Genomic DNA, 27,145 nt, shown 5'->3' with positions numbered 1-27,145 from the left:
ATGTGTAGTACTGCCTATTTCTCCAGCCAGTTATATTCCAGTTGTTGTCAACAATCACCCTTCATCAACACACAAGCACCACCAGTCACAGCAGCTCCAACTACTACTACTACTACCACCACCCTTACTCCGATCACCAAAGGTAATAAATGTATCTGCAAATGGTAAAAAAAAAAAAAAAAAAATAGAAAAAAATGTTGTATAGGTGGATGTGAAATATAACCATTCCATAAATTTACAGCTACTTATTGTGTGGATTTTTGTTTCCAGAATGTGGAATCAGCACCAAGAATCCAGCAACAAGATTTGCAGCATTTACAAACGTTATTCGACAATTCCGTATTGTTGGTGGTGTAAATACTGAACCCTGTGAATATCCATGGATGGTTCGTCTTCAGGCTGGTGATTCTCTTTGCGGAGGAACAATTATTGATGAAACACACATAATGACAGCTGGGCATTGTATTGGGTAAAAAAAGTTTATAGTAAAACAAGATTATGCCTGTTATTTCTGTGGTCTTTATTGGACAAGAAAATCACGACCCTTTTGGATCTCCTAGCGCTTTGGAAATATCCGCTGATCGGTAAAAATGTTATTTTCGATTTGGCTCTACTGATGTATCGGGTATATTCAAATTAGATTGTATACCGAATTCTAAAACAAATTTAGCAACGCTTTGCTTATATACAAACTTTTTAAATTTGTATAGTTATATTGAGTTTGGCGTTATATGATCAAATGAATTACATTATGGTAACAGTCCTTTAATGAAGGACACGTGTTTGGGGTGGGGTGGGGTGGGTGGGGTGTGGATCGAGTGAAATATGGTTTCTTCGATATCACGGTTTTACGGAACGGGCGGAATTGTCACTCTCTCTTCCCCCCTCTCTCAATATGACAAACCGAAAAAGGCGTAGAGAAATAACCTGAAAAAAATCAGTAAATATAATATACACAGAACATGTCTTCCGATCATAATGCTATTTTTTCTTCAACCAACCTGTCCCGTGTTCATGGTGTACTTTAAATTGAAGCAGATTCCACGTTACTTCTGCCCAGCTACCCTTTACCAGCGACTTCGGCTATATGAATCTGAGTTATCAAACCGGTGTAAAAAGACTTCTAATTTTTAATTGATTTCAAGCTATCTTAATGAGTCACTGGGGATAGCGAAATTTGATCGGTCTTGACTGGATATTCCCATTAGGGCATTAAAAATGGAGTCGTGAATACCTCTCTAGGTTCGATTTAAATCACAACCGACATTGTTATGATTGTATTACAGCTTCAATGTTTATAACTTTTGAGCAATGTACTGTATTGCAGTTCAAATACAGCAGCCGATATGAAAGTCATTGTTGGAGAATATAATTTTAATAAACAAGAAGCGAACAATGAACTGTTTGATGTATCCGCCATTAACCTTCATCCTAATTACAACGAAGTTTCCGCTGGTGCTGTTGGTCAGTAAAATAATACATAATTACTGAAATTTTAACTATGAGTTGGTGTTTTTTCTGTACCATCCTTGAGTGGCATTTAGCGATTGAACGCATTAAAAAACACAACACAGTTTATATGGAAATACAATCACTGGTTTATAAGTATAGCACGAAGTTTCGACAAGTATTCTCTTATCGTTATCAAGCACAAATGATGCTTTTGTGCTTGATAACGATAAGAGAATACTTGTCGAAACTTCGTGCTATACTTATAAACCAGTGATTGTATTTCCATATAAACTGTGTTGTGTTTTTTTTTCTGTACCGTATACCATAAAGGCCTGTGGGTAAATTAAAACTGTTATTAAATTCTTTTCTTAATTTCAGAGAACGATATAGCCATTTTAACACTGTCAAGACCTCTAACATACAGTGATTGTGTTCAGCCTATTTGTTTAGCTCAACCTGGCGACAGCGCTTCACTTGATGATACTCAATGTACAACGATTGGGTGGGGAACTACTTCGTGTAAGCATAGCAAATAATATTATAAGCTACGAATACGTAGCCAGAAACGTTGATATAATTTGATTTGATAGCTAGGCCTATAAAGGGTAGCTTGAATTATGCCTCGCAAACTGAGTTTTAAATATTTCATTATGTGAGTATATTACCGACCGTCCACATTCTTGCTGGGTGGGTTTGTTCGGCTTGGGTCGATATTCAGAGTCATGCATTGAATTTTTGCAGAGTAACTGCCCCTTTTATCAAACTTCATAAAGACTTTTTGATAGATATGTTTTTATTCAAAACTGCAAGCAAGTTTTAACGAAGAGTACTGGCCCTGTCACCAAAACCTTGTAGACGCTTGTAAGGAATATTTTTTTTTCTTTTTAAACTTGTTGGGATTGTTTTGCGAGTCCTATACGGAGGATCGCTATCGAATTTAGACTCGCATTTTTTTCCCCGCCACAGAAAACTTACAAGCTGTCTGCAGGTGAGATTTGCTTTTAGGATACATATTAAACTTGCTGCATATCATAAGTAGGAATCTGTCAATTTTATGTGTAGGATAAAGCACGAGTCTGGGGTTATGCTGGGGAAAGAAAGACTGAAGACAACAACCCGAGAGAAAGAAAAACCGAGGCCTGCACACCGAGGTTTTTCTATCGGTTTTTCTGTCGGTTTTTTTCTTCTGAAGTCTTTCTTCCTCAGCATAACCGAAGTCGAGGACTTTATCTTGCTTATAAATGTACGTAAAATGAGAATAACCCAGAATTCGCCTAAGAAAACCTTATATCATGTTTTCTTATGGAAAAAACCCTACCCTGGAAGAATAACCCGTTACAGGTTTAAAGAAAAACTTCCAGAAGATTAACCCCATATCCCCCTGTATATATTCAAAGCTGTCCACGACTTTCAGACCGAAAGTTATTCTGGGCATAGGATATACCCCAAAGATCAAAGGGATTTACCGTTATAGGTATATACATCTAGCTAGTGATTGCACCTGCAACCTGAACCCCGTCCAGCATAATGCCCGTGGTGGGCGTATATTCGTTGACTGGCAATGCGATATTTTATTATTATGTAGGCTAATTCTTCATGTTATGAGATAACCGCAAATATTGTCACTCAAATTAGTCAAACGAAATCGTGAATCAGGGCTGTCTGCCTTTCAATTTAAAACGAAGATGGCTACCGAGAATATGTGATTATAAATCAATGTTTTTAATTATTATTCTTGGATGTATTCCGGCTATAAGGAACCCGGATCCAAATCCAACATGAGGTCGTAATTAAATTGAAAATTTTTCATAGCGTGTGTTCATTACACAGCAGTGATAGCCTGTTAACTGAGGTTATTATTTTCATACGACTTTCAATTCTTCGTTTTCCAGATCAAGGAAGTGCGTCACCTATACTGCAAGAGGTTACTATGCCAACATTCAGTGGTGCTCTTTGCGCATCTAACTTTCCAAATACTACACCAACCAATACGAACCTTCAAATATGCGCTGGTAGACCGGAAGGTGGCGCTGATAGTTGCCAGGTAATTAGGTTTACCTTTATGTCTGTGATAAGTATTTTCCACAATAGAATCGATTTTAGCCCAAGGTTGAGACCATGTAAAAGTCGGATGTCCTGTGCCATATAGACTAATAAGCACGTGTCTTTTAAATAAATAAAACTTTGCACGATAGAAACCCTAACGCAAAACTGGTTTTATGTAGCAGTCGATTGTCCCTGGCCTATTCCATTATATCTAGAAAATACTTTTGTTCTAATAACTTGAATACAGAGAACCTTTCTTAAGGCCTACTCCCATCTGGCGAATCGAATTACATATTGATAACAAGGACTGATCTATAAAATCCTACTGGATAAGGTCAATTAGTACATGTAAGTAGGCAGTGAAATAAACCACAGTAATTGTTATTCCATAAAAGTGTGTTTTTGAAGTTATAAAGAGATTGTTGTTGTAGATGTGCAGGTTAAAGGTTAAATACCTTAACGTGACAAACGCTATTATTACAAAGAGAATTAATTATACTATTGTTAGTCTTATCACGTGCCTTAAAGATCTCTTAACACACTAACACACTTAAAGTCGCTTAGATTACCTCATATCTGATTATAATTATAGATAGCGACTACTTAAGTATTGTAAAATTTAGAATCGCCTATTACAGGGTGTGTTTTTTATTATTCGCTGCAGATAAATTTCAGAAAATGATAAAGCATATCGCAGTTTCTGTGGTACGTGTAAAAATAAAATGTGTAATATGTGACAATTTAGCCCGGACTAGTTATATACGTTAACGGTTATGTGGACGCAGACCACCATAATTAAAATTTATTTTTTTAAACAGACCTCAAATATTGCCTTTATCAAAGATGCATTATGCAAGAGCCTAAATCTGCCTATTGCAGGTCTTTCTTTGAGCCTTATATGTTATATAAATTATTAATTAGAATTTATTAACTTGCCAAGACCATAACCAACTCACGATGCCATCGGATGCTCAAGATTTTTAACGGATTTAATCACGGTTAGCCGTTAATGGTTTAATTAAAATATTGATAATCGAGACACTTTGTTTAATATCGTAACTACGGTAGCCATGACAATCGAGACTCCGCTATTCTTCAAACAGTCCTAACGTCGTCCAGAATCAATTAATTTGACTGAAATTTTCAAGATATTCCCCATTTCATTGCCTAGTTTCTAACTATTATAGCCAGAACTGTCAGCTCTTAATCTAAATCTTACATAATGCATCTTTAAAAAAGATGGACCTTAGATGCGCCACTGTACAAAATGTATGTATGTTTTCAATCGTCGCCATTTTTGCAATCATTCTTTGACTTTGATTTTCTTTCTCCGGCATGTTTTCAAAATACATGGGAAACAAATAACAAAGCCCTTTTGTTGATACAAGATGAGTCTCCCCTAATATACAACACACGACATCTTTAATTCCCCTCACTCGGTTGCTCATAAATGTAGTTCTTTCTGTTTATAGTCGTATTGGTGTAGTATCAAATAAAAGAGTTTGAATTTACACCCCCCGCCCAGGTTTTGATGAATATTCATGAATAAATATGACTTATTATCATTTCAGGGTGACTCCGGAGGACCTCTGTTTTGTCCAGTAAATGGACAATATGTACAATATGGTATTGTATCATATGGTGATGGCTGTGCTTTAAGTGGTAATGCTGGTGTGTACACTGATGTTGGGGCAATGTCAAGCTTCATCAACAGTGTTATCTAATTATTTTAAAAGAAATATGTTCTTTTGAATAAAAGACCCCATAATAATAAAAAGTATCAAATTGACCGTTTTTGTTATTTTTTTTTTACTTAATTAAATTAAAAGCCGGCAAGGTTGCAAAATTGGCAATAAAATGTTTTGACATCTTGTAGTTAATTATGAGAGTAACATACAATATTTTTAGATATGGTGGCCTTTCCGTATACTCTGCACCGAATTTCAACTGATTTGACCCCAGTATACCAGTTCCTTTGTTCGGGGATTAATTAACAATTAACGATGCAACAATGGGGATTAATTAGGATTAATTAAGGGTCTACCAGAGGATTAAAACAGTTCATTGAAAGACAGTTCAATTCAATATTTTATTCCATTTCACATCCACTCTTTTTACAGATTATTATACAAAAGTACAATTTTTCATAATATACAAGCAGCATCGGTAATCAATCAGTAATGTAAGCAGTACTAAACATTTTCCTATAAAATATACAACATTTTCAATCATTTTAACATAGAATGTACAAGTTATCATTTAAACATTTCTTTTAACCATTATCCATCCACTTACAAACATTTTCCTATAAAATATACATTTTCAATCATTCTAGAATAAAATGTTACAAGCCCACTAAGTGGGAGACAGCATCCCCGTACTGGATGACGGTGTAGTGTCCTTCATGGAGGCGCCACTTCTCAGTCACCAGCCTCTCTTACAGCTGCCGATACTTCTGGGTTTCAGAGAGGCACCAGCAGCAAGCTGCTTCAGTGTCACATCACAGAAAACTTTCTCTTGCTGGATGAGGCGGATGAAGTGATAGATGTTGGGGTGGTTGGTGACAAATTTATTTATTTTGGAATGCTACCCCTCAACGTTGTTGGTTGTGCGGGGACCAGTAGTCGCGAAATGGTTCCAGACATCTCGCTGACCTCCTTCCACCCACTGACCAGTGACATAATCAGTAAAACTTAGAACTCCAGGATAGTCCAGATCAGCTTCTTCCAGAGCATTGAGCCGGTAGTCATCGATGTCGGTTGGTCTTACAAGTGGAAATGCTGCTGCGCTGCGGACAATCAGATTCACCATTGGATTTTCTACAAAGGCCACCTGAAATCAATGAATCAATAAATCAGTTTACAGTGCTGCAAAACATTATAGGAGAAATTTACAATGTAGAATTACTTCTTAAATTTGCAGTGTTTGTACATTTGAATTTTGTCGTAATAGGAAGATCGTATAGAACTTTGGTTTTAATGTAGAATAGCCAGTATGGTTATATATACCTGCGGAACGGATCTCTATGTGCTCCTTTCCAGACGGCCTGTCGGAAATGGAACATGCCACCCTTAATTCAGTTGGCAGTCGAAGACGCTGGTAGCAGCGTTATGGGCAGCAACTTCAAAGTCGGTGATCATCACACCGGGGCGCAGGTTGATGTTGTGTTGTGCTGCCTTCTGCTTCAGGGTGGTGAAGAATTGCATGTAGATCGACTGTTTCTTGTCTGGTAGCAGAGCGTAGACCAGCGGAACAACCTTGTTGTGTACAGATGCATGGATGGTGTACATCTGGTAGAAGAGTGATGGACAGGCGCTGAAAGTACCATCACATAAGTAGTTATCTGCTGCAGCAAGATATCTCAGGTGATCCAACGTGGCGAAGATCATGAATTTGTTGTCGTCTTCTGTGTAGAGGAGGAAGTCTTCGCCGCCTGTTGTCTTCTGGTACTCTTCGGGTAAGTTGATGTTGGTCCTCAACTTCGGAAGAAATGGTAGTGTCTCCGCTCTCGATCGGTACAGGGAAGAGTCTGCGGAGTGGAATAAGGGAATATGCTGCACGAAGGCCTCTTGACTAACTCCTGAAAAGAAAAGACGAAAATAATAAGTTCTATGTATTTTTACATTTTAGAATATCAACTTAGAATACAAATGTTTGATAACTTACTTGTAAGTTCTTCCTGATAGATTGTTGGTACCGGTCTACGGTCAGTCTTCACAAGATCCTTTAAGTTGGCTAGGAACTTGTCCAATCTTATTGTTGTTGGCCTGGTGGTTATGGCAATCTCTGTAAGTGGTGATGTCATATGATGAACACAGTTCACTAGACCATGAAACCGGCCTACTTGATTAAGCCAATTAGGGTTGTTAAGTATAATCCGATTATAATCCTGACTGGCATATCGGGGTGACCCCGTTTAAAATTTGTCCCGGCTCCCAGAAACCCCAATGATTTGTAAATATGTGTTCTTTAGTTTACAAATTATTCCGAGACAAGTCACAGGAACCTCATTTGGCTCATTATGCGTAGAAGATCAACTGGCCCCGAACAGTAACAGCATAAACTTAAAATCATATACTTAATCGATGATAAAATTCATCAAATTTGAATAGCTTCCTCTTAAGCAATCTACCTTTGTATTAGATACTATTGTTACATTTAAGTCAACCGCACCCCTTGTGTGAATAGGATGACATAGATTTTGAGGTGTATGACCGACAATACAAACCACATGAACACAAGACATCACGTACTATTCTTTTAAAACCAAATTCCTAAAGCCCGTATTCACAAAATGTTCGTGGCAGACGACGTAATATTAAATAGAGAGAAAATAAATCTTAATCATCCTAAATATCACACTAGTAATCAAACATATTACCTATTGAGATAATTCTTATAAAAAAAAATACTGCCCAATATCCCCATTTTAACTTGTAACCACAGTCAAGATGATCAAATTAATCTGTTTAACGGTGTTATTATCGGTAATCTCGGCTTCTAAAACCCGTTACTATGGAGGAGGCGATGTCATATTTGGTTATTTTATGCAGCCATCTTATCAGTCAACAGACAGGAATACGGTATTATTTCTCTTAAACAGATTACCATTGAATCTATATAATAATTATATATGTAATATACTAGTTGGCGCCATGTACCAAAATAATTATTACTACCCATTGGCACTTTATCCGTATTCGTACTTATATACTTATAATTATGACAACATCGTCCGTAACAAGCGGGCAACTTCGGCCAACATCAGTATTTATCAAATGATGCGCTATAGTCAAGTTGTACGGAGAACAATATCCAGTCTCTATCCATTTTGGGATGTAAATGATCTGAGTGGTCTTTATGATCAAGCCAGAGCGGCTGCGAATTATCTAATTCTGGAACGACGAAGAACTATTAATGTGACAGAAACGATTAAAGAACTTTTGCGATTGCTTATTAAAAACAGTCACGAAAGCAGAACTGTCCAGGAAGTTATGGATGCCATTCAACAACTAAATTCCAAACCAAGATCATTTATTACGTCATCAATAGCTTCTTTCGTTAAACAAAGTAAGTATTTCTAGTCTCTTACATCAGGTGATAAAATATGTGTCCTTATATTATAAAAAAGAGTGCATTAGGTAAAATTAGATAACGAGCTAGCAGTTCTCGCTATAATAGTTAAAAATGGATAATTAAAACAGAATATGCGAAAATTTGCAATCAAATTGCTTCACCGAAATATTAGCGATTCAATTTTAGGCTAGCCTCGATCGTCATTTCTAACGTTGATACGATAATAAACATAGTCTCGATTATCCATTTGTAAGTTAAATTATCCATCACAAAATGTATTCAAATCCACTAAATATCGCAGGCTAACGATGGCATCGAGAGTTGATTATGGTCTTGATAAGTTAATTAATGTCTAATTAATAATATAGATAACATTTCAGTCCTAAAGAAAGACCTGCAAAAGGCAGATTTAGCTCTTGCATAATGCATGTTTAATAAGGCGCCCCACAGTATTCGCTGAAAATAGCGTTCTGAAACTATTGTGAAATTTAAAAACAAAATACAATTACTTAATACAAGTACGCCACTCATACATTCGGTTATTGCGGGTTTTTTTTAAATATAATTTTGTGAATTTAAATAGAGTATAATCTTTACAATATTTTCAATATGAAATATGTTCGTTGTTCATGTTCTTATACAACAGAACAATAAAAAAAATAAAAAAATAAAAAACACAGTTACATCCACTAAAAGCTTACTTTGTATTATTTCCAGCTTGTAGAGTGATTAAGAGTGAGTTTTATTGTAACTATTTAAATAAGCTTACTTACAGTAATAGATGCAGCAGTATGTATCATAGTAGTCAGATTTGGAACCAGTGTTGTAGTGGAGTATACGTCAACTCAACCACCACTACTACATCAACACCAACAACGTCATCCTCAGCAACTTCAGCAACGACCACTGTTCCAACCACTACTGCTTCCACGACGATAGTCCCAACCACGACTACTACAGGATCAACGACGAGATGTAAGTGGTGACTATTAGTAATTAATACAAAAAATCAAGAAATCCATCGTTATGCCATACACATGAGAAACCTGATGGTTACACTCAATGAAACAACAACACCTTTCGGTTAGACTTTTGAATCTGTGCACCACTTAGCGTAACCAGTGAACACCCAGGTATACGGGTATAGTGTTAAACAAAAATTGGTGGACAGATCCTGCAATTGCACCTAATGCGTTTTGACACCCCCTCCACACCCAATACAATTCAGTATATTATGGTTGATAGGGTTGAAACGATTTTTTTTTATTTTGCATAGTACCGTTTACAAAGTAATTATAACAATTTACAAGAACTAATTTATCCTCTTAATGGTCATTCCTCTTTTGAGTAATACTTGTCCACATTAATTGTATTATTGTTGTCTTTCCAGCGTGTGGTATTAGTGTGATCAATCCGGCAAGAAGATTTTCTGATTTTTACATTGCAATAAGCAAGGTTCGGATCGTAGGTGGTGTTCCTGCTGAAAAATGTGAATATCCATGGGTTGTTCGGTTGCAAGCTGCAGACTCGTTATGTGCAGGTTCAATTATTGACGAAACTCATATCCTCACAGCTGCCCACTGCGTTGGGTAAGACGTTATTAAATCAATAAGATGCACATGAAAACAAAAAGTATCGTAATACATCCAATCTATTTGTTTTATAGTCTAAATAAGTAATTCTTTTTTTTAAGATATAAGATCAAATTATACCATCTGTTTTCAATAAAACTGCAATAACCCTTGTGCGATTTATAAGGCTCCAGTCAAAGCATTTCTGGAAATGTCTTGGAAAGATTGAATATGCACTCACATGTTCTAACATGGTTATATAATGACCATGGCAAATTTTCGTTAAATATTGCATAAATAATACTCTAACAAAATTAGTGTCCTCTAGTAGACGTCATCATAACGAAAGAGTAAAGTAAACCCGGCCACCGCTAACAATGTCGGTGATCTGGTGTAGAGATACAGAATACAAATTCTATTCTCCAAGCATAACCATTGTGATGAATGTTTCATTTATCCTGATAATTTTGGAAATGTTGTGGATTTGACCTCGTGATTACATCTTACCAACATCAAACAAGTGATAGTTCTTACTTCAGATAAAATGTTTGGTGGCTTTTATAATTCAGAGCAAGCACAAAGAATATAGACGTCACTGTTTATGCTGGAGACCATAATTATAATATTGTTGATACCGGAGAAGTAACGCGTGGTGTTTCTTCTATCACTATTCACCCAAATTATGGTGTTTCTTCCGTTCGTAAGTAACTTTACGTTTGATATAGTGAATTCTCTGTAACCTCTTTATAGATTCAACTTTCAGTTGCAGAAGCTCAATCTCAAACCCAGTAGCATTGAGCTTTTTAAATTCCCATAGCTATATAAGTATTGACAAGTGTTGTGAACTTCACTTGACGAATTGACATACCTAACAAATTGTTTGCGTACTTTTTATACTAGAGTACAAAGGGAAGCACGATTACCAAGATCTGGCGGAAGATATGTGTTTGGATGGTGATATGTACATTGTTTAAAGCATCCCTCAAAATTCTAAGCATATCTTTTTGTATTTTTGAGGCAAATCATTGTGTGTATATTTTCAATTACAGAGAATGATATAGCTGTATTAACATTAGACCAACCTCTTGTGTATAGTGACTGCATTCAACCTATATGTCTTCCTAAAGCTGGTGATAGTTCAAGTTTATCTAACACACAATGTACAGTTGCTGGGTGGGGAACAACATCATGTAAGTAGAATGGAGCTTGGTTTCAGAGCAAACTAAGCACAAACACGTTAAGTATTGTGACATAATGGTTCAAATTCTTAAGGATGTAGAGGGACAAAATTAAACGATATTCTTCACAAAGCCCACGATATTCTTCACCCGCATTTTTCCTTTCCTACACTATTTTAAGCTATACCGTAAACAAATGATCATATACATTTTCCATAGTTGGCGGCCCATCAGCACCAATATTACAAGAAGTAACAGTACCAACATATAATGGTAACGACTGTAAGAATATTTTCCCTGCGTCTGTAATCAACAATCCTACTACCCAGATCTGTGCTGGTCGAGATGGGGCTGATAGTTGCCAGGTAATGCAATTTACTTTTTTAACCCCATTTAAAGTTATATTTCCTCGACATTCGAGATCTTAAATACATATCTATCTATAGGAAAATATATTACTACCAATTTTTTAGCATCCCCTGAAGCGAGTTTTTGTATCTTACAAAAGCCTTCAAGCAAAGCTTAAACTTGTAGTCTACCAACTGTATAAAACGATTAGTGGATGGAAGCAACCCTAGACGTGCAACGTGAAAGACTGCTTACATTGACGAAGAAATTTGCAAGTTTTCCCAAGACGGGGTTGACGATCTGCATTTAATAATCTATCTAATTTATATTCCGGACATTTATAAATATTTATTTATTTATTTATTTTTTTTTTTTATTTTTTTTTTTTGTGACGCCCACATCGAAATATTGTCGTATATTGTCGTCACATTCATCGGTCTGTGCCTCAAATCGACTGATTTGATAACAAATTTAGTGAATTCTCTAGAGAGAACGTCATCACCCGGTTAACTTGAAATGCACAGCGTTTATGTTCATGAGACGAAGACGCCAATCGATTTTCTACTAAAGCCCAGAAGGCTCATTCCAAATTCCAGATTCCAAATTCCAAATTCCAGATTCCAAATTCCAAATTCCAGATTCCAAATTCCAAATTCCAGATTCCAAATTCCAAATTCCAAATTTGCTGAAGCAAAAAAAAAAAATGCCAGTCCTAGGATACCGAGTAGCAGCGTAGCTCACTGCAGAGGAACTTTGCCCCAAATGTTCACATCTGCCGAAGCAAACCCGAACTGGAATATTGTTATACTCTAACTGATTAGTCAAAAGGAAAACCTGATCCGATTGGTCGAATCAGATTTAGAATTTCGCATTTGGAATTTCGGATTTGGAATTTGGAATCTGGAATTTGGAATTAGGAATCTGGAATTTGGAATCTGGTAATTTGAAACAGGTATTTATCCGGCCCAGATAGGTAAACTGCTGCATGAAAATTGGTATAATATTGGGAATTATGTTTATGATTTTGCATATTTGACATCTGGGGTGGCCACAAGTTTTGGTTTTAACTGCTAAGTTCAGCTAGAGTATTGTTTTTATACGTCGGAGATAGCATTTGGAGTATCCCCTTTCTCTTAGTTTGCTAAATACCAGCGTACATGCTGAGTACATATCCTGTGGAAACGGAGAATTTGAGATTTTATGATGTCAGAGAACGTATGGTTTGGGTGAAAGGAGCTTTTGAGCAGTAATTGATGTGTGTCGGTTTCTTTGAAAAGTACTTTAGTTTCCAATTAGCCAGTGTTTTTGGTGTTGCTACTTTAAAAAACGATGGTGTCAAGGAAATCTATGCTGTTAAGACTTAAATTTGTGGTTAATTTGACAGTTGGATGGTAATTGTTCAGAATGTTGAAAAACGTGTGTAAGTCCAGATTATCCCCCTATAAATATTAAATAAATTGAAATGTTCTAAACATAGCATTATTCTTTATTTTCAGGGTGACTCCGGAGGGCCTTTATTCTGTCCAGTAAATGGAAACTATGTACAGTATGGTATTGTATCATTTGGTGAAGGTTGTGCCGAACCTGGTAGTGGAGGAGTCTATACTGATGTCAGTTCTATGCTTAGTTTCATCAACAGTGTACAATAAACATGAAAACTCGATCAATTGATACTGATTTATTTTGTTCTATTTTTCTACCTTGATTTTTTTAAATAATTAAAATCTATTGAAATTTTGATTTTTTAAATCCTTGCCATTTTTGGACAATATTTTGTACAGATTTTAATTACAGTATATGTATGTTATTTAATAAAAACAATCCCTTAGTATATTAAGATTAATTTAAACACATTTCATTGCAAATATTTCACAAAAGGATTAGGACAATTTATATAAATTATGAACCTTAAGATTGTGCTACGTATTATTTATTAGTCAGCATGGGAACTAACGGTGTGGGTATACATATGTAAATATCCATCTATATTTAGTAATCCGTCTGTTCAAACAAACTAATTTCAATTTCTAATGATATTTGCAATAAGGTAAAAAAAAATGTCACGATCGATTGCAAGCCTTAGCTTCTTACTTTGTCTAAGAAGTGAAAAAAGCAGAATCCACATCTGGTTGTACGCAAGGTTCGGCTGTCAATAAAGTACTAACCAAATAGAAGTGGAAAATTTGCGTAGGTTCAAATTACATACGCCTCTTTCAATTTGACGAACTTTTGCAGAAGTGGTTCACGAAAATTTTTTTTTTTCTGTTGTTTTTTTCTGGTATGTAATTTTATGAACAGTTGGTCCACACCGTAAATAAACATCATATCATATTGATTTTTATGAAATAGTATTTAAAGAAAATTCCCCTTCCGTTAATATGAAGATTGCAAAGCCTTCCATCACTATCAATATGAGAGCTGTTATTGTTATTTTACTGTTGTGTATAACATTTACACTTTGTAAGCGACCTCGGGGGAGATACAGTCAAGAAAGATGGAATCCCTATTATGGAAGGAATGGCTATTATGGAAATGCCCGATATGGTAATTATTATGATATTGGTCGTTCTAGTCATGGAAATCATAGACTCCCTAACCATTATGGTCAACGGCACCCTCCGTACTACTACGTTGAGCCATTAGAGGCTGCAGCTGAACCACCAGCACCAAACCCAGCTCTACCCACAGGACCTGCTGCTCCATTAAATCCAGTTTTAAGTACCCTGAGTCAACTCCCACTCTCAATGTACAACAATTACATCTGTAGCCAATTTACTCAACAAGAACAGCCCTTGGAAATGAACACAGTGATCTTCCGTCATAAAAGACAAGTTTACGGGTATCGTTTAGCTCAGATTTACCAACAGTTACAATCTGTCGTGTATGGTGCATATCAAACGCTAAAACCTTTTGCTAGTGGTCAATCATCAGATATTATGTCCAACATTCTAAACATCGCACTAGACTTATATTTGAACAATGCTGGCGTCAAATTGGAAGATGTCATCGAAGAGTTCATTTCCGAACAGTTAGAGGCAGAAGGAGTTCAAGGAGACCCCGAAACAATATCTTCTGCTATTAACACGTTAGCAGAGGAAAGTGTCTCAGAGATACAAAGCTCAACACAAGAAGCTGTGGATAAATGTAAGTTGCTCTAGTTTTCTCTTCTATTTTTTTTTAAAATAAAAAAAATCGTAAAATTGTTTACGCAAATGTATTTAAATTGTTTATGTTTTTTGCTTAAACCGATTCATATTTTCGATCTGGATAGTTTAATCCATAATTTTTATTGGATAGTCTTAGCCATACTTTTCGATTTTATGCCGGTGATGAAGTAAACTAAAACATATTAATAACGTCTAGAGGATTTCCATGTTGTTAAAGTAAAGACACTTTAATGTGTAATCCGACATCCACCAAGCTATATATAAAATAATTCCAGCATGTGACGCTATCAACAGTGAATTCTATTGTAACCGTATTAAGAAGCTGACCGTTTCCTCTGGGTGCAGCAGTCAGTATTTTAGTAATGAGATGTATGAAAAATGCTGTGCTGATAAGTATGAAACACCATTCGAAGAACCCGCGGCTAGTGTTTCCAACCCTGCTGTAGTTGCCGAAATCATAAGTACATCCACAACAACCACAGCAGCAACGACTACACCCACAACAAGCGCAGCAACTACATCCGTAACAACAGCGGCAACTACATCCGTAACAACAGCAGCAACTACATCCGTAACAACAGCAGCAACTACATCCGTAACAACCGCAGCAACTACAAAAGGTAAAACACTACTTTTTAACAAAATCTTCGCACTACCTGAACTACCAAATTACATTTCAATAGGTATCAGATGTTTCAGAAATAGAAAGCATACCCCACGTCTATACAATGTAATATAGAAAATATATGTTCTCTGGAATATTTTTTTTTCATTTCGGCTGAAGTATAATTTTTCAAAACAAGACAATGTATTATTAATTAATATCGATATATCTTAACCCATTTCTGTAAAACTTATTTTTGTGCATTTCTATAATGTTTCTACTTCTTTTGCTAAAGCTTGTGGTATTAGTTCTGTAAATGCAGCAACCAGATTTGCCGACTTTAGTTCAGCCCTAAACCAAGTGAGAATTGTTGGTGGAATTGATGCTGAGGAGTGTGAATATCCTTGGATGGTTCGACTTCAAGTTGGTGATTCTTTATGCGGGGGAACGATTATTGATGAAACTCACATTCTTACTGCTGGTCATTGTATTGGGTGAGTTATCATTAAGATGTTATTTCGTTTACCGTTCTAGAATTGACAGCACGCAATTATGGTTAGTAGTTATAGATACATACAGTAGTTAGTATTTATAAATACATACATCAATTGTTACGGATATTCCTCATTTAATGTACATTTAGATCCAAGCAAATATTTATTTAATAATTCTTAAGTTGGCTATTTCTTCAATCATATAAATCCATGGTTAAACCCCAATGTCCCAGACGACAAATAATTAGTTTGTTTCCTTATCTTTATTTAACTAAAATAAGGACATAAGTGTTCTTCAGACGATTAACACAAAACGTAGGTTAAATGTAATTTTTCTCTCGGTGTTCGTGAGTAGAAATGAATTATCGTTCTGTTTACGGCTTCTAATCTTGGAGAAAACAATTACGATTTTACTAAAAACCAGGAACCAGACACGACGTCGTTACAGCCCTCACGGAATTGTGGCGTCATGTGAAAATAAGCGTCATTCGATGCGCAACTGTCCACGGAACCAGCATGCCGATCGTACTTAGACCTTTTTCGAAGACCGTCGTCCCAATGGAGGTGTATATATTGTCAATATATACATCTCTATGGTCGCCCCAATGAAGGCGAAGAGGAAGCAATCTGATTAAAACACAGATCCTATTTCGTTTCGTTTTTCATAGTTTAAAATTTCATTTTACTTGTCTTTACTACACGAGCACCTGGAAGAGTTGTTTTATAATCCGTGTTCTGGATGATGTAAGGGATTAGCCAATGAAACGGAAGTGTGGGTAGCCCACTAGAAACATCAACACTGATTGGTTAGTAGAGGCCATCAAAAGTATTTAAAAAAAACGAAACGAAGTAAAGATCTACATTTTAATCAGACTGAAATCGGAGGAACACCAACAACATGAACAACAAGATGAGTGGCGTTTGGGAGCCAGATAGCGGCACGACAATAGGAAATATTGGAAATTTTAGATGTCCATAACTTGCGTTAGGGTTGATCATATTGAAAAAAATAAGCCACTTTCCAAAGTCTATATTTGCCATATAATGCTAATAGTGATTAGATTTGTCAGCGATTACTTTTAACCACTCAAACTTACAAAAGTTGCTGAAAAATTCTTCTTACAACTTTTCTAGAACTAACACAGCCAGTGACATCACAGTTGTCGCCGGTGAGCATGACTACAATGTTTTAGATACTAATGAAGTAAGTAAAGAAGTTGCAGCCGTAGATGTCCATCCTGATTACGTTGAACTGGCAACAGGTGGTGTAGGTAAGAATGTGAATTAATAGTAGACGACATCTTGGTTCCTTCCATCGAGTTATTTCATTTCCCGTTTTCATATAAAGTGCAGAAACCAACAATTACTTTTAATAATCTTTTGCTGTAGTTCTTTAAAGAGTAACGATCTATCATTTTACATGCAATTATAAGGTCACTCTATATAATTGAAAGTAGGTGGGTTTTTCCCCAACTTTCTGGCGAAGACTCTAATTGTAAATGGCGCGAAATGTTTATTTTATATTATTTTCCAGAGAATGATGTTGCTGTACTAACATTGAAAGAGCCCCTTAACTTCGAAGATAATCCCTGTACACAACCTATATGTTTACCAAACGCTGGAGATGGTTCACTTATTGAAGCTGGTACACAATGTGTTGTTGCTGGTTGGGGAACAACATCATGTAAGATGTAAATTGTTGATATGTATAGCTTATACATCTATGTTAGCTGGACAAACGTGTCTATCACTCTATTTCAAACTTTAACAGATCTTTGGAAGACTCATATTGTTAGCCAGACTGATCTCTAATCGTGCATTCCCAGGTCTTCAGTAAAACACCGCATTTACATGCCTCACATTTAAGTTATATATTCACCAAGAGTGTGTTGCCCTCATGCATTATAGAGATGCAGTTCTGTGCAGTTTCTTTTATAAACTGAATGTGTGTTTGCTCATCTGGGTGCTATTAGACACTCTGGTTTAAATCACATATCAGAACTATAAACAAATTGGTATTCATTTAGAAAATATTCTGTCTGTACTTATCAAGTCAATTTTATATTACATGTGTGTAGCTGGTGGACAGACGTCTAATGTATTACAAGAAGTAACCGTGCCTACTTACAGTGGGCAAGATTGTGATAGTGTATTTACTGAAACAACACCAACCGATTCCTCTCTACAACTCTGTGCTGGTCGACCAGTAATTGGAGGAGCTGATAGTTGTCAAGTAAGAAGTTTAGTTATTATCCGCTTCGTAATTGTAATAGATAACAAATGTTTCTAATGTTAAATGTAGGTTATTGATCCGGAAAAGTGTGGGAGATGCATTCATAAAACTATACACACGGAAAGCGGAGGAAAAATAAATAATTAGAAGGTCACAATGGAAAATGACATCATGGTGATCGACAGTTCAATATGCCCAATATGTTACACTTCCTTTAACTTAAAGATTTAAGTATTGTCCCGTTGAAACATTCAGCTATAGTAGTCTTGGAAATTCACAAATTAAATTGTAAATCTACATACTGCTAGTTTCAGTAAACGCGAGTTCAGCAATGAGAAATAGCATCCGAATTGCTGGGAAAAAGCAGATATTCTTGATCATTCTGTATGAACAGAGCAGGAGAGGGGGTTGTCGAGACCTGACGTAGGGACATGCTTCTATTCTACCCATTGATTATAGTCTTCATCATAAACTGAGTATTTTTATTTTCAGGGTGATTCTGGAGGACCTTTATTCTGTCCAGTTGATGGTAAATATGTGCAGTATGGTATTGTATCGTACGGAGCAGGTTGCGCTGATGCCGGTGCTGCGGGGATTTATGCTGATACAAGTGCCTCGTTGGATTTCATCAATGGTTTTCTTTCAACCTAATAAAATATGAAATATATCCAAATTTATTATTTTCGTTCATTTTATTTCACGTCATTACAATCTATAGAGACAAGTTTAAGGCAACTCCTTTCTGGGCCTGTAACAGCAGCATATTAGTATTAAGATACCGTTTGTTAAATTTGCTAGAACATATTGTATTCTTGGGAAGTATGACAAATTAATATTTCACAAGATTTGAAATCGCGGGAATGCTACAGAAAATGAACAATCTTTATCAGAAGAAATTTATTTGTGGTCTGACTGCATATAAGGGGGCAAAGGCCAAGGACAGATGACTTGGCGTTCAGGTCGAACAACGAACAGAGGTCTCGTGTACACGTTGGCATGTACGTAAAGAACCCTTGACTGATGGAAGTCGACATAACAGGAGTAGGGCCGCTGTCCGGGCAAACCTTCCCTTCATTAGCCCAGTTGATGCAGAAAAATAGGACGTTAAACCCCATTTCATTTCTTATCAAGGGGATTGGAAACAGTGGACACAAACTAGGTTATTTTGGGACTCAACTCAGCGATGGAGAACCGCTATCTATTCCTTGGTGTTGGCAGTTCTTATTATGGGGCATAATGTCTGCTGCACTCCGTTTGACCTAATTAAGTACAGAAATGTAAAAATGTCCTATAATTTATCAAATATTCAAAACCACGTTTAATGTCCAGTCAAGACTGTATCTCAATGCTTTATTCATCGACATAGCTAAGAATAATTTATAGGTCTATCATAATATAGATGTAGTTATACTGAAATGGTCAGCATGAAGGGAATGGTAATTTCATTGCTGTGCTTTTGTGTCTTGTATAGAGATGTTGAATGTAAGTTGCCCTTTTACTGTTTAAAAATACTCTTCAAAAATTTTGTTCAGAAGGTATAATTCAAGATATTACACCTGTGTCGTATGTAAGGTTATCTAGGTTACCGAAATGGGGAAGGGGGTGGGGGTGCATACACGTTTTAAATGGCTTAAAAACTGATATCAACGGTTCTGTGTTGGTGTTTTTATACTCACAACAGTATTATTGAGTTTGGTTAAGTTTTTGGGAATATATAGTAAAAAGAAAAAGAAAGAATGCTTGACGCCCCCCCCCCCACACACACACACACACCTCCTCCTAGGGGGCAGAACCTGAAATTCCCGAAAAATGTTCGGGTTACATCAGGCGGAGCCGGTCTTCTGCGAGAGCGCGGAGCTTACACTGTTGGCCCCCCCCCCCCCCAAATATTGGAAAATCTGACGGCCGCAAACGCGTTTTCCTGCTATTGCACCCCGTGAATATAGCAGCTTCAAAGTGGTCTAACATAGCCTAATTGAGATGACTGACTCAAATTCCAAACAACCAATCAATCGTTTACAGTCCACGGTGGTGGGGCCGTAGTGAGGAAATTTTGAAAACTGAACTGCAAGAAACGCGTTTTCCGGCAATTCCAGCCCGTGAATACAGTAATTTCAATGCGGTCCGATCAATCATCGCGGGGTATGGGGGTCTAGCCCTCCCTGAGAAAATTTGAAAATTTAACCGCCGCAAATGCGTTTTTCTGCTGTTCTAGCCCATGAGTTAAGCAGCTCCAAAGTTGTCCTATGGTTTTGTAAACGAAATCCCACTCTGTGCCGACCTGAATTCCAATCATCCAATCAGATTGTTGCTGCTGCCTTCACAAATAACAATCGATGCCCGAAAAATGTCGCACAATGTAAAGTGGCTCCAGACAAAATGTTTTAATCCATTGGCATTTCAGTGCAAATTCGCGGTTTTCAATTGAAAGAAAAGTAAAATTAGTGTTTTATTTGATTTCGGGCACTTTATTTTGCCAACTACATAAAATAATAATTTTTTCACTTTACTATTCTGCCAGAAAAGTAAGATTGCCCGAAAGTAAGATTGCCCACTGCCCCCCTGGGTCGTACGCTTATGCGCCCCCAACCGCGCCATTGCAGGAGATAATGCTTCCTTAAATTTCTTGTGTATCAACAGCTACAAGCAGACGTTTGTTTTCTGGAAGAGCTAGAGTTCACCGATTTTCAACTGGCAGAAATTATTACACTTTGTCTAGAAACAATAGAAGAAACGGGTTAACGGTTTCCCGACTGGCTTCACAACAAAATGGTTGTCAACTATCTCGAGGTAACCAATTTATTTCCATTGTAATAGTCTGGGGTTTTCCAAAAGCTGAAAATCGATATGGTTCGTCCTGTCAAGACCATAATGGCTTGAAAAAAATCTGTTTTCGGAAAGGAGTAGAACGGGAGGAGGGGTTCTTCCATTTCTCCCGTCAAAAGGCAAAACCCAGTAACTCACTTTTTCTTATTTTGAGAAAACAAAGGAAAACGTAATGAATGAATATTAAACCCCAGCTCATCCATTGATTTGACTATTGAGAGGTTTTGCTTTGGTATACTAGGCAAATGAAGGAAGTTGCTAGGTTGTGTCATGGGTGTAACTGCTTACAAAATCAAAAGATTGGAATATCTAGTACAACAACAGGAAGCACATACCCTAGTAACTACAAATTAGGTCCTAACTCAATTTTGATAAAAAAAAAAAAGTGAGTTACTAGGTTTTGCCTTTTGACGGGAGATTTCATGACACCAATGTTTTAAATTATATTTGTAAATTCCGCGCGGTGGGCAGCATACAATATCACAAAGGCATTTAAATATACAATTTTATGTTATAGAGTATAAGGAATTTATTTTTTAAATTTAAGTTAGTGCAATATGTACGGTGACGCCAACTAGACGAAATTCAATAGAAGGAAGAATATATTTTGTTCAAGACGTGGTAAGTCTTTGTCTGCCTCAGACTGATAGAACTAGCATGATCTGGATTACAAAAAAACCCTCGCTCGGCCCATTTTGTGAATTTGGACCAATATGTAGAAGTTGGAAATATCTTTTATAGTGGTATAGCAAGAAGAGATAGAAATTGGAGGATAAGTTGAGCTCAACACAAAACATTGTTTTCAAGAATGACAAGACTGAAATAATATTCTATTGCTAAATAAATTGACATTAGACAATTCTTGTCTGAAAAATCCATATTACAGGTACCATACAGATTTCAGCTTTTTAAATTTACAACTGTATCATTTTCCAGAATTCACAGTGTGAACATAACAGCTGGCTAACGGTTAAAGTTGAACTACAAGGTTTGGACTCCAGTATTGGTGTTGTTAATCATGGTCTTCACATCCACCAATTCGGTGATTTGGGTAACGGTTGTTTAGCAGCAGGCTCACATTATAATCCCTTCACTAAATATCACGGTGATAGAAATACATATGAAAGGTAATTCTATTAAATTTCGAAGGCAGTGTGCCAGATGGGTTTTTGATTAGCCTAATCATTACCACAACTTCTTAATGGAGTCCAAGTAAATCAACCCTGCGTTCTATTCCGGGTTGTGTTACCGGGACAAAACAATGTATGTCGGTCACGGACAAGTACAGTTGAAATATGTTCAAATCATGCCGTCTAATAATGAGTGCTGCGGCCCATTATATTTATTGAACTCTACCAGGTTTAAATAGAAATAACCGTATTAGTTCTAAAAGTAACATGATTTGGAAAACGCTGATGAAAACTAGGGCGTGATTCTTCGAATATATTGCCTTTATCCCCAGTCTGCAGATGAGTCCATAATTAATTGTCCAGTATTAGTATTGCATATGTTATTAAATTATACCCTGTCACGCGGAGGGGGGGGGGTATGTCTTCTATACTGAAATTTATGTTTTGTTGATATGATTACCACTACGTTGAAAGGGTTGTTTTGCTTGCAGAAACAATTTTAACAATGGACCCATAAACGTGAATACACTGCCTTCAGGTGTACTGTCTACGACGCGTTGCGAAGTGCGTTCACAGCCATATTATGTGAATAATGACACAGTTACTTGACAAAGGTAGTCGCATTTTCAATTCTATATTTTTTGTAATAAATAAAAGATTTTTAAAATTCAGACATATTGGTGATATGGGTAATGTACGAGAAGACAATGATGGGTCTATTAGAGAAATATTTACTATTCCGATAACCTCAATTGTTGGGGAAAATTCGGTCATCGGACGAACTGTGGTGGTATGTATTTTAGGTTTTTCATTAAGTCGCTATGCCATGCACACTACACAGTGTCACCAAGTCTCGATGAAATCACATGGGTTGAAATAAATAAAAACAAAACCTATTTGAAGTATTTTGCTGAGATCGACAAGCCAGCAGATGTCTATGCCTCGAAGCTAACAATTAGCTTTATTAACGGATCAATTTTTTGCTGTCCACAAGGTTTTTTATCAAAGGATCCGTCACAGATATAACAACTCGACAGTGTGGAAGCCTCTTTAAAAACCCTCATCCTGAAAGTCCCGTTTAACTTAAGCTCTTTACTTTTTGGTGTATTGATAATAATGTCAAGAATGTGCAAAATACTACACAAAACAATTTTTTATACGCCTATGCGTATATAGCTGGGGTGTATACAGGAATGGTCATCCTCTCTGGCCGTCGGGGCTAGAGTTTCTGAAAGATGGTTTTCATCTGCATGAAACAGATGATCCTGGCTGATTTTCATCTTTCTCCGATTTTTCGTTTTAGGGTTACTGTCCATGTCATTCTAGCATAGGTATTCTCGTTAACGCGATCGAACCTAGAGTTTTTGAAGATTTTTTTTTTAAACTTGATACTGTGAGAAGGTTTTTTTTTCAGACTTTGTATGAAGCATATGCACCATGAGAAGATGATCTATATCGACTTTTAGCTTTGTCTGATTTTCCGTTTTGGAGTTACCGCCCTTGTTATTTTGACTCGCGAATGCTCATTAACGCGATAGAAGCTGTAGTTTTTAACGGATTTCTTTCAAATTGGAGTTATGGGAGGAAGAACCCTATCCATATTCATTCCGGGGTTAACTCCCACTGTCAAATAACCTTGTTTAACAAAATAGAGGTTCTGAATTTAATCACCTACCATTTTATGAAGACCTTATTATTGTGTTAACGACTCGAATTTTTATCGGTTTTTTTTTTAAAATTTGGTGTGAATCACTGAAAGCCGGGAAAGCTTGTGCAAGACGATAGAAATTAGATTTCGTGGAGGAAAATCCTTATCAAATTTGGGCAACTTGGCTATTTCAAATTATTACAGAGTCAGGACCTTTGAATTATTCGGTTCATATTACATGATGTTTATTAATATTAGTATTTCATTTTTTAGCTTCATGCTGGACAAGATGATCTTGGTCTAGTAAATAATGAAAACAGCAGAACAACTGGCAACTCTGGTTCAAGACTAGCCTGTTGTGTAATAGGTCATTCTAATCAAGTTCCTGATGATTTCGAAGATTAAGTTAAGAGATTCCTTTGGAAAACAGCTGCATTTCACTTCATCATCAGACCATAATATATGGGATGAGAGCAGACTTTCTAAATGTTTCTTCTGTGTGCTCCAAACCCAGTATTTTTATTATTATGTCTAATCATTTTGAAGTATAATCCCTTGTATACTACTGTGTTGTGAAAGTTGAATGTCTAATAGGAATATCAATCCAAAATCGGTTCAATTCCGTTCAATATTTACAGTGATATGACGAATTGAAAATTCCATCAATCTATTCTCCTTCCTATGTAACAAGCTGCAGCCATCTTTATTTTCCGTTAACCAAATTGATAGGTTTGTTTTAAACCCGAATAAATTTTAAGTCCGGAAATTATCTAGTCTTAGTATTTTGATTTTGTTTTCTGAATTAAAGCTGCATTATGGAAAGAGCTGGCAATTCTCACTATAATAGTTAATAACAAGATAATGCAAAGGACATTTTCTGAAAATTTCTGTCAAATTGATCCATTCTGAACCGAGAATTTAGCGATTGAATTTTAGTCCTAGCTTCGATCATCATTACTAAAGTCTGTACGATAAAAACATAGTCTCGATTATCCATTTTTTGATTTAATCATCAATGAAAGTTGGGCAGCAGATCGGATTCAAATCCAGTAAATATCACAGGCTAGCGTTGACATCGAGAGTTGATTATGGCCTGGATAAGTTAATTAATGTCTAATTAATAATTTAGATAACATTTCAGGCCCAAACAAAGACCTACAATAGGCAGATTGAGCTCTTGCATAATGTATGTTTAAATTATATATAATCAATTAAATAATTTGATAATTTCCGAAAAATGCATAGGCCTATGACCCATCGTTACTTTAAATAAAACAAATGGAAACAACAGATCTAACTATGATGGCGAGCAATGGATACTAATCAGTTTATATTGATGTTTATTAACGGATGTTGTTTATAAGTGAGTTTATTCCCCAAGTAATAAATCCATTGAGACATTTTGACTTTTTTTTTCTCATTGATCTATCACAGTGAGTTGATTAAGTGGGGGACGTTAGATTGCGTTCACTCCCACTTAACACAAACTAGGTCATTTCTAGACTAATATTATATATTCAGTACAAAAATGTCCTTGGGTTTAGGGGTCTTTAGCAGTGGGAGCAAACCGGGGATAACTTACGATGTTAGGAAGGCGATATTTCTGCTTGGAATCGAACTCGCAGCGCGTGCATCGATGACACACCTTACGATGTAAAGCCTAAACACTCCCAATATTAAAGATAATTATATGGCTATACAATATTAAGTGCCCTCAATTAAACGTTTATATTTCTTAAACTTTCATCGATTTATTGGAATTGCAATGCATCAGTGCTTTCAAAACAGGGTGGGTGTACCTATCCATAAAATCAAAACAATCAGACTGTTCACTAACGTTTAAAGAATAATGCATTTACATTTTCTGAGCATTTCCCGCAAATCCATATCAAAGAATATTAAACATACATTATGCAAGAGCAATCTATCTATTGCAGGTCTTTCTTTAGGCCTAAAATGTTATCTAAATTATTAATTAGACATTAATTAACTTATCCAGACCATAATCAACTCTAGATGGCATCGCTAGCCTGCGATCTTGAGTGGATTGTGATCCGATTTACTGCATAACTTTCCTTCTCGATTAAACGATTAAATGGATAATCGAGACTATGCTGTTTAATGTACTGACTTTAGTAATGATGACTGAGGCTAGGCAGAATTTTTATTCGCTTAGTTCTCGGTTGATAGTGGATCAATTTGAATTAAATTTTCAGCAAATTGCCTTTACGTTATCTAGTTTTTAATTATTATAGTGAGAACTGCCAACTCGTTATCGAATCTATCATAATGTATCTTTAATGGATTTTATTTAGAATTTGGACTAAACTGCATAAACAAAAAGTGACGATGTAATGTGTTTACAGATGGATTGGCAATGAAATATTTTCAATTATTATTTCACAATTATCTCCTACCAAGAGCAGAACGACTAGAACAAATGTGTAGGATCTGATGGTTTCATGTACGGAAATATTCCACTGACATACGCTTGGCAACTGTAGATAAGCAGAGTTGTATGGAAAACCAAACAACTCTTTATTCTTGGTTCTTAATTCATAGTTCTTAATTCTTATTTTTTCATTTGTTGTCGTATTTCGACATTTGTATGCTAAAATTAACATATGTATCTTAATATCAATATTTGTTTTACAAATCAGACATTCGTCATTTGTAAATTGTGTTTTTGTTTAATTTAATTGTATTATAATACAAATATAAAACTTCTTTTTCAATATCAAAAAATAACATTTACATTTCATCAGAAACATACAACGAACAACAAACCTCGAACAACAAATTTCCGAATACAAATCTCCAAATATCCATCTTGCAATACCATTGTCAAATCCATCTGCCGTCCGTCTTCATTAGCCCAGTTCGAAGCAGCACAGTAGGACGTTAAACCCCATTTCATTTCATTTCATTTCCATCTAGTAATAATGACGACAAGGCGCTAGTGAACGTGCTAGAGAATACACAGTCTTTAGGGGATTTGTAAAGGGGGGCTCAGATCGACCTTACAACGCGACTCAACTGGTCGCTGACAGGTTTTCCGGCGACTGCCGCCGATCGTCGCACGATTTCCGTCGCCGATTCTAGTCGATCTGTGTCTAGCTACGACCGTCGTGCGACAGTTTTTCACGATCGGCGACTGAGTCGCAGAAGTTGAACATGTTCTACTTCTACGACGCGACGGAACCAGTCGCCGACTCGTCATCGTCGATGTGTGAGTTTCTACGATCGGTTGCCGACTGCGCTATAAATGTTAGCCAATCAGAGCGGCGAATGAAAAATCAACACGGCGACCTCATGGACGACCGAAGAAGAAGAAAGCCTAATTGTTATGAGAAACGGCTAACGCGACTGCTG

At 36.4% G+C, this 27,145-nt stretch overlaps 4 protein-coding genes across 4 annotated transcripts; all 4 read left to right on the top strand.

The window, feature by feature from the left end:
• Positions 1-5,251, top strand: LOC126815184 (trypsin). Its single transcript, XM_056099282.1, has 6 exons — positions 1-142; positions 271-469; positions 1,328-1,464; positions 1,831-1,971; positions 3,345-3,496; positions 5,070-5,251. Exons 1-6 carry the CDS (start codon positions 1-3, stop codon positions 5,220-5,222), a joined length of 924 nt encoding a protein of 307 aa, XP_055955257.1. The 3' UTR covers positions 5,223-5,251.
• A 2,693-nt stretch (positions 5,252-7,944) lies between these two features.
• On the top strand, positions 7,945-13,504 carry LOC130012241 (coagulation factor X-like). Its single transcript, XM_056099652.1, has 7 exons — positions 7,945-8,568; positions 9,292-9,549; positions 9,965-10,163; positions 10,715-10,845; positions 11,195-11,335; positions 11,543-11,688; positions 13,168-13,504. The coding sequence occupies exons 1-7, from the start codon at positions 7,950-7,952 to the stop codon at positions 13,318-13,320; spliced, it is 1,647 nt and encodes a 548-aa protein (XP_055955627.1). The 5' UTR covers positions 7,945-7,949; the 3' UTR covers positions 13,321-13,504.
• A 612-nt stretch (positions 13,505-14,116) lies between these two features.
• Positions 14,117-18,820, top strand: LOC126815185 (serine proteinase stubble). Its single transcript, XM_050540743.2, has 7 exons — positions 14,117-14,815; positions 15,114-15,458; positions 15,738-15,936; positions 17,071-17,207; positions 17,471-17,620; positions 18,015-18,169; positions 18,662-18,820. The coding sequence occupies exons 1-7, from the start codon at positions 14,416-14,418 to the stop codon at positions 18,818-18,820; spliced, it is 1,545 nt and encodes a 514-aa protein (XP_050396700.1). The 5' UTR covers positions 14,117-14,415.
• Positions 18,821-19,581: 761 nt separating this feature from the next.
• On the top strand, positions 19,582-25,714 carry LOC126816074 (uncharacterized). The gene is made up of 6 exons (XM_050542262.2): positions 19,582-19,651; positions 20,810-20,959; positions 21,543-21,616; positions 21,932-22,122; positions 22,798-22,915; positions 24,047-25,714. Exons 1-6 carry the CDS (start codon positions 19,585-19,587, stop codon positions 24,176-24,178), a joined length of 732 nt encoding a protein of 243 aa, XP_050398219.1. The 5' UTR covers positions 19,582-19,584; the 3' UTR covers positions 24,179-25,714.
• Positions 25,715-27,145: the final 1,431 nt, after the last annotated feature.

Source organism: Patella vulgata, chromosome 3 (assembly GCF_932274485.2).
Source record: "Patella vulgata chromosome 3, xgPatVulg1.2, whole genome shotgun sequence".
Lineage (NCBI taxonomy): Eukaryota > Metazoa > Mollusca > Gastropoda > Patellidae > Patella > Patella vulgata.
This window is presented reverse-complemented; position numbering and strand designations above follow the sequence as displayed.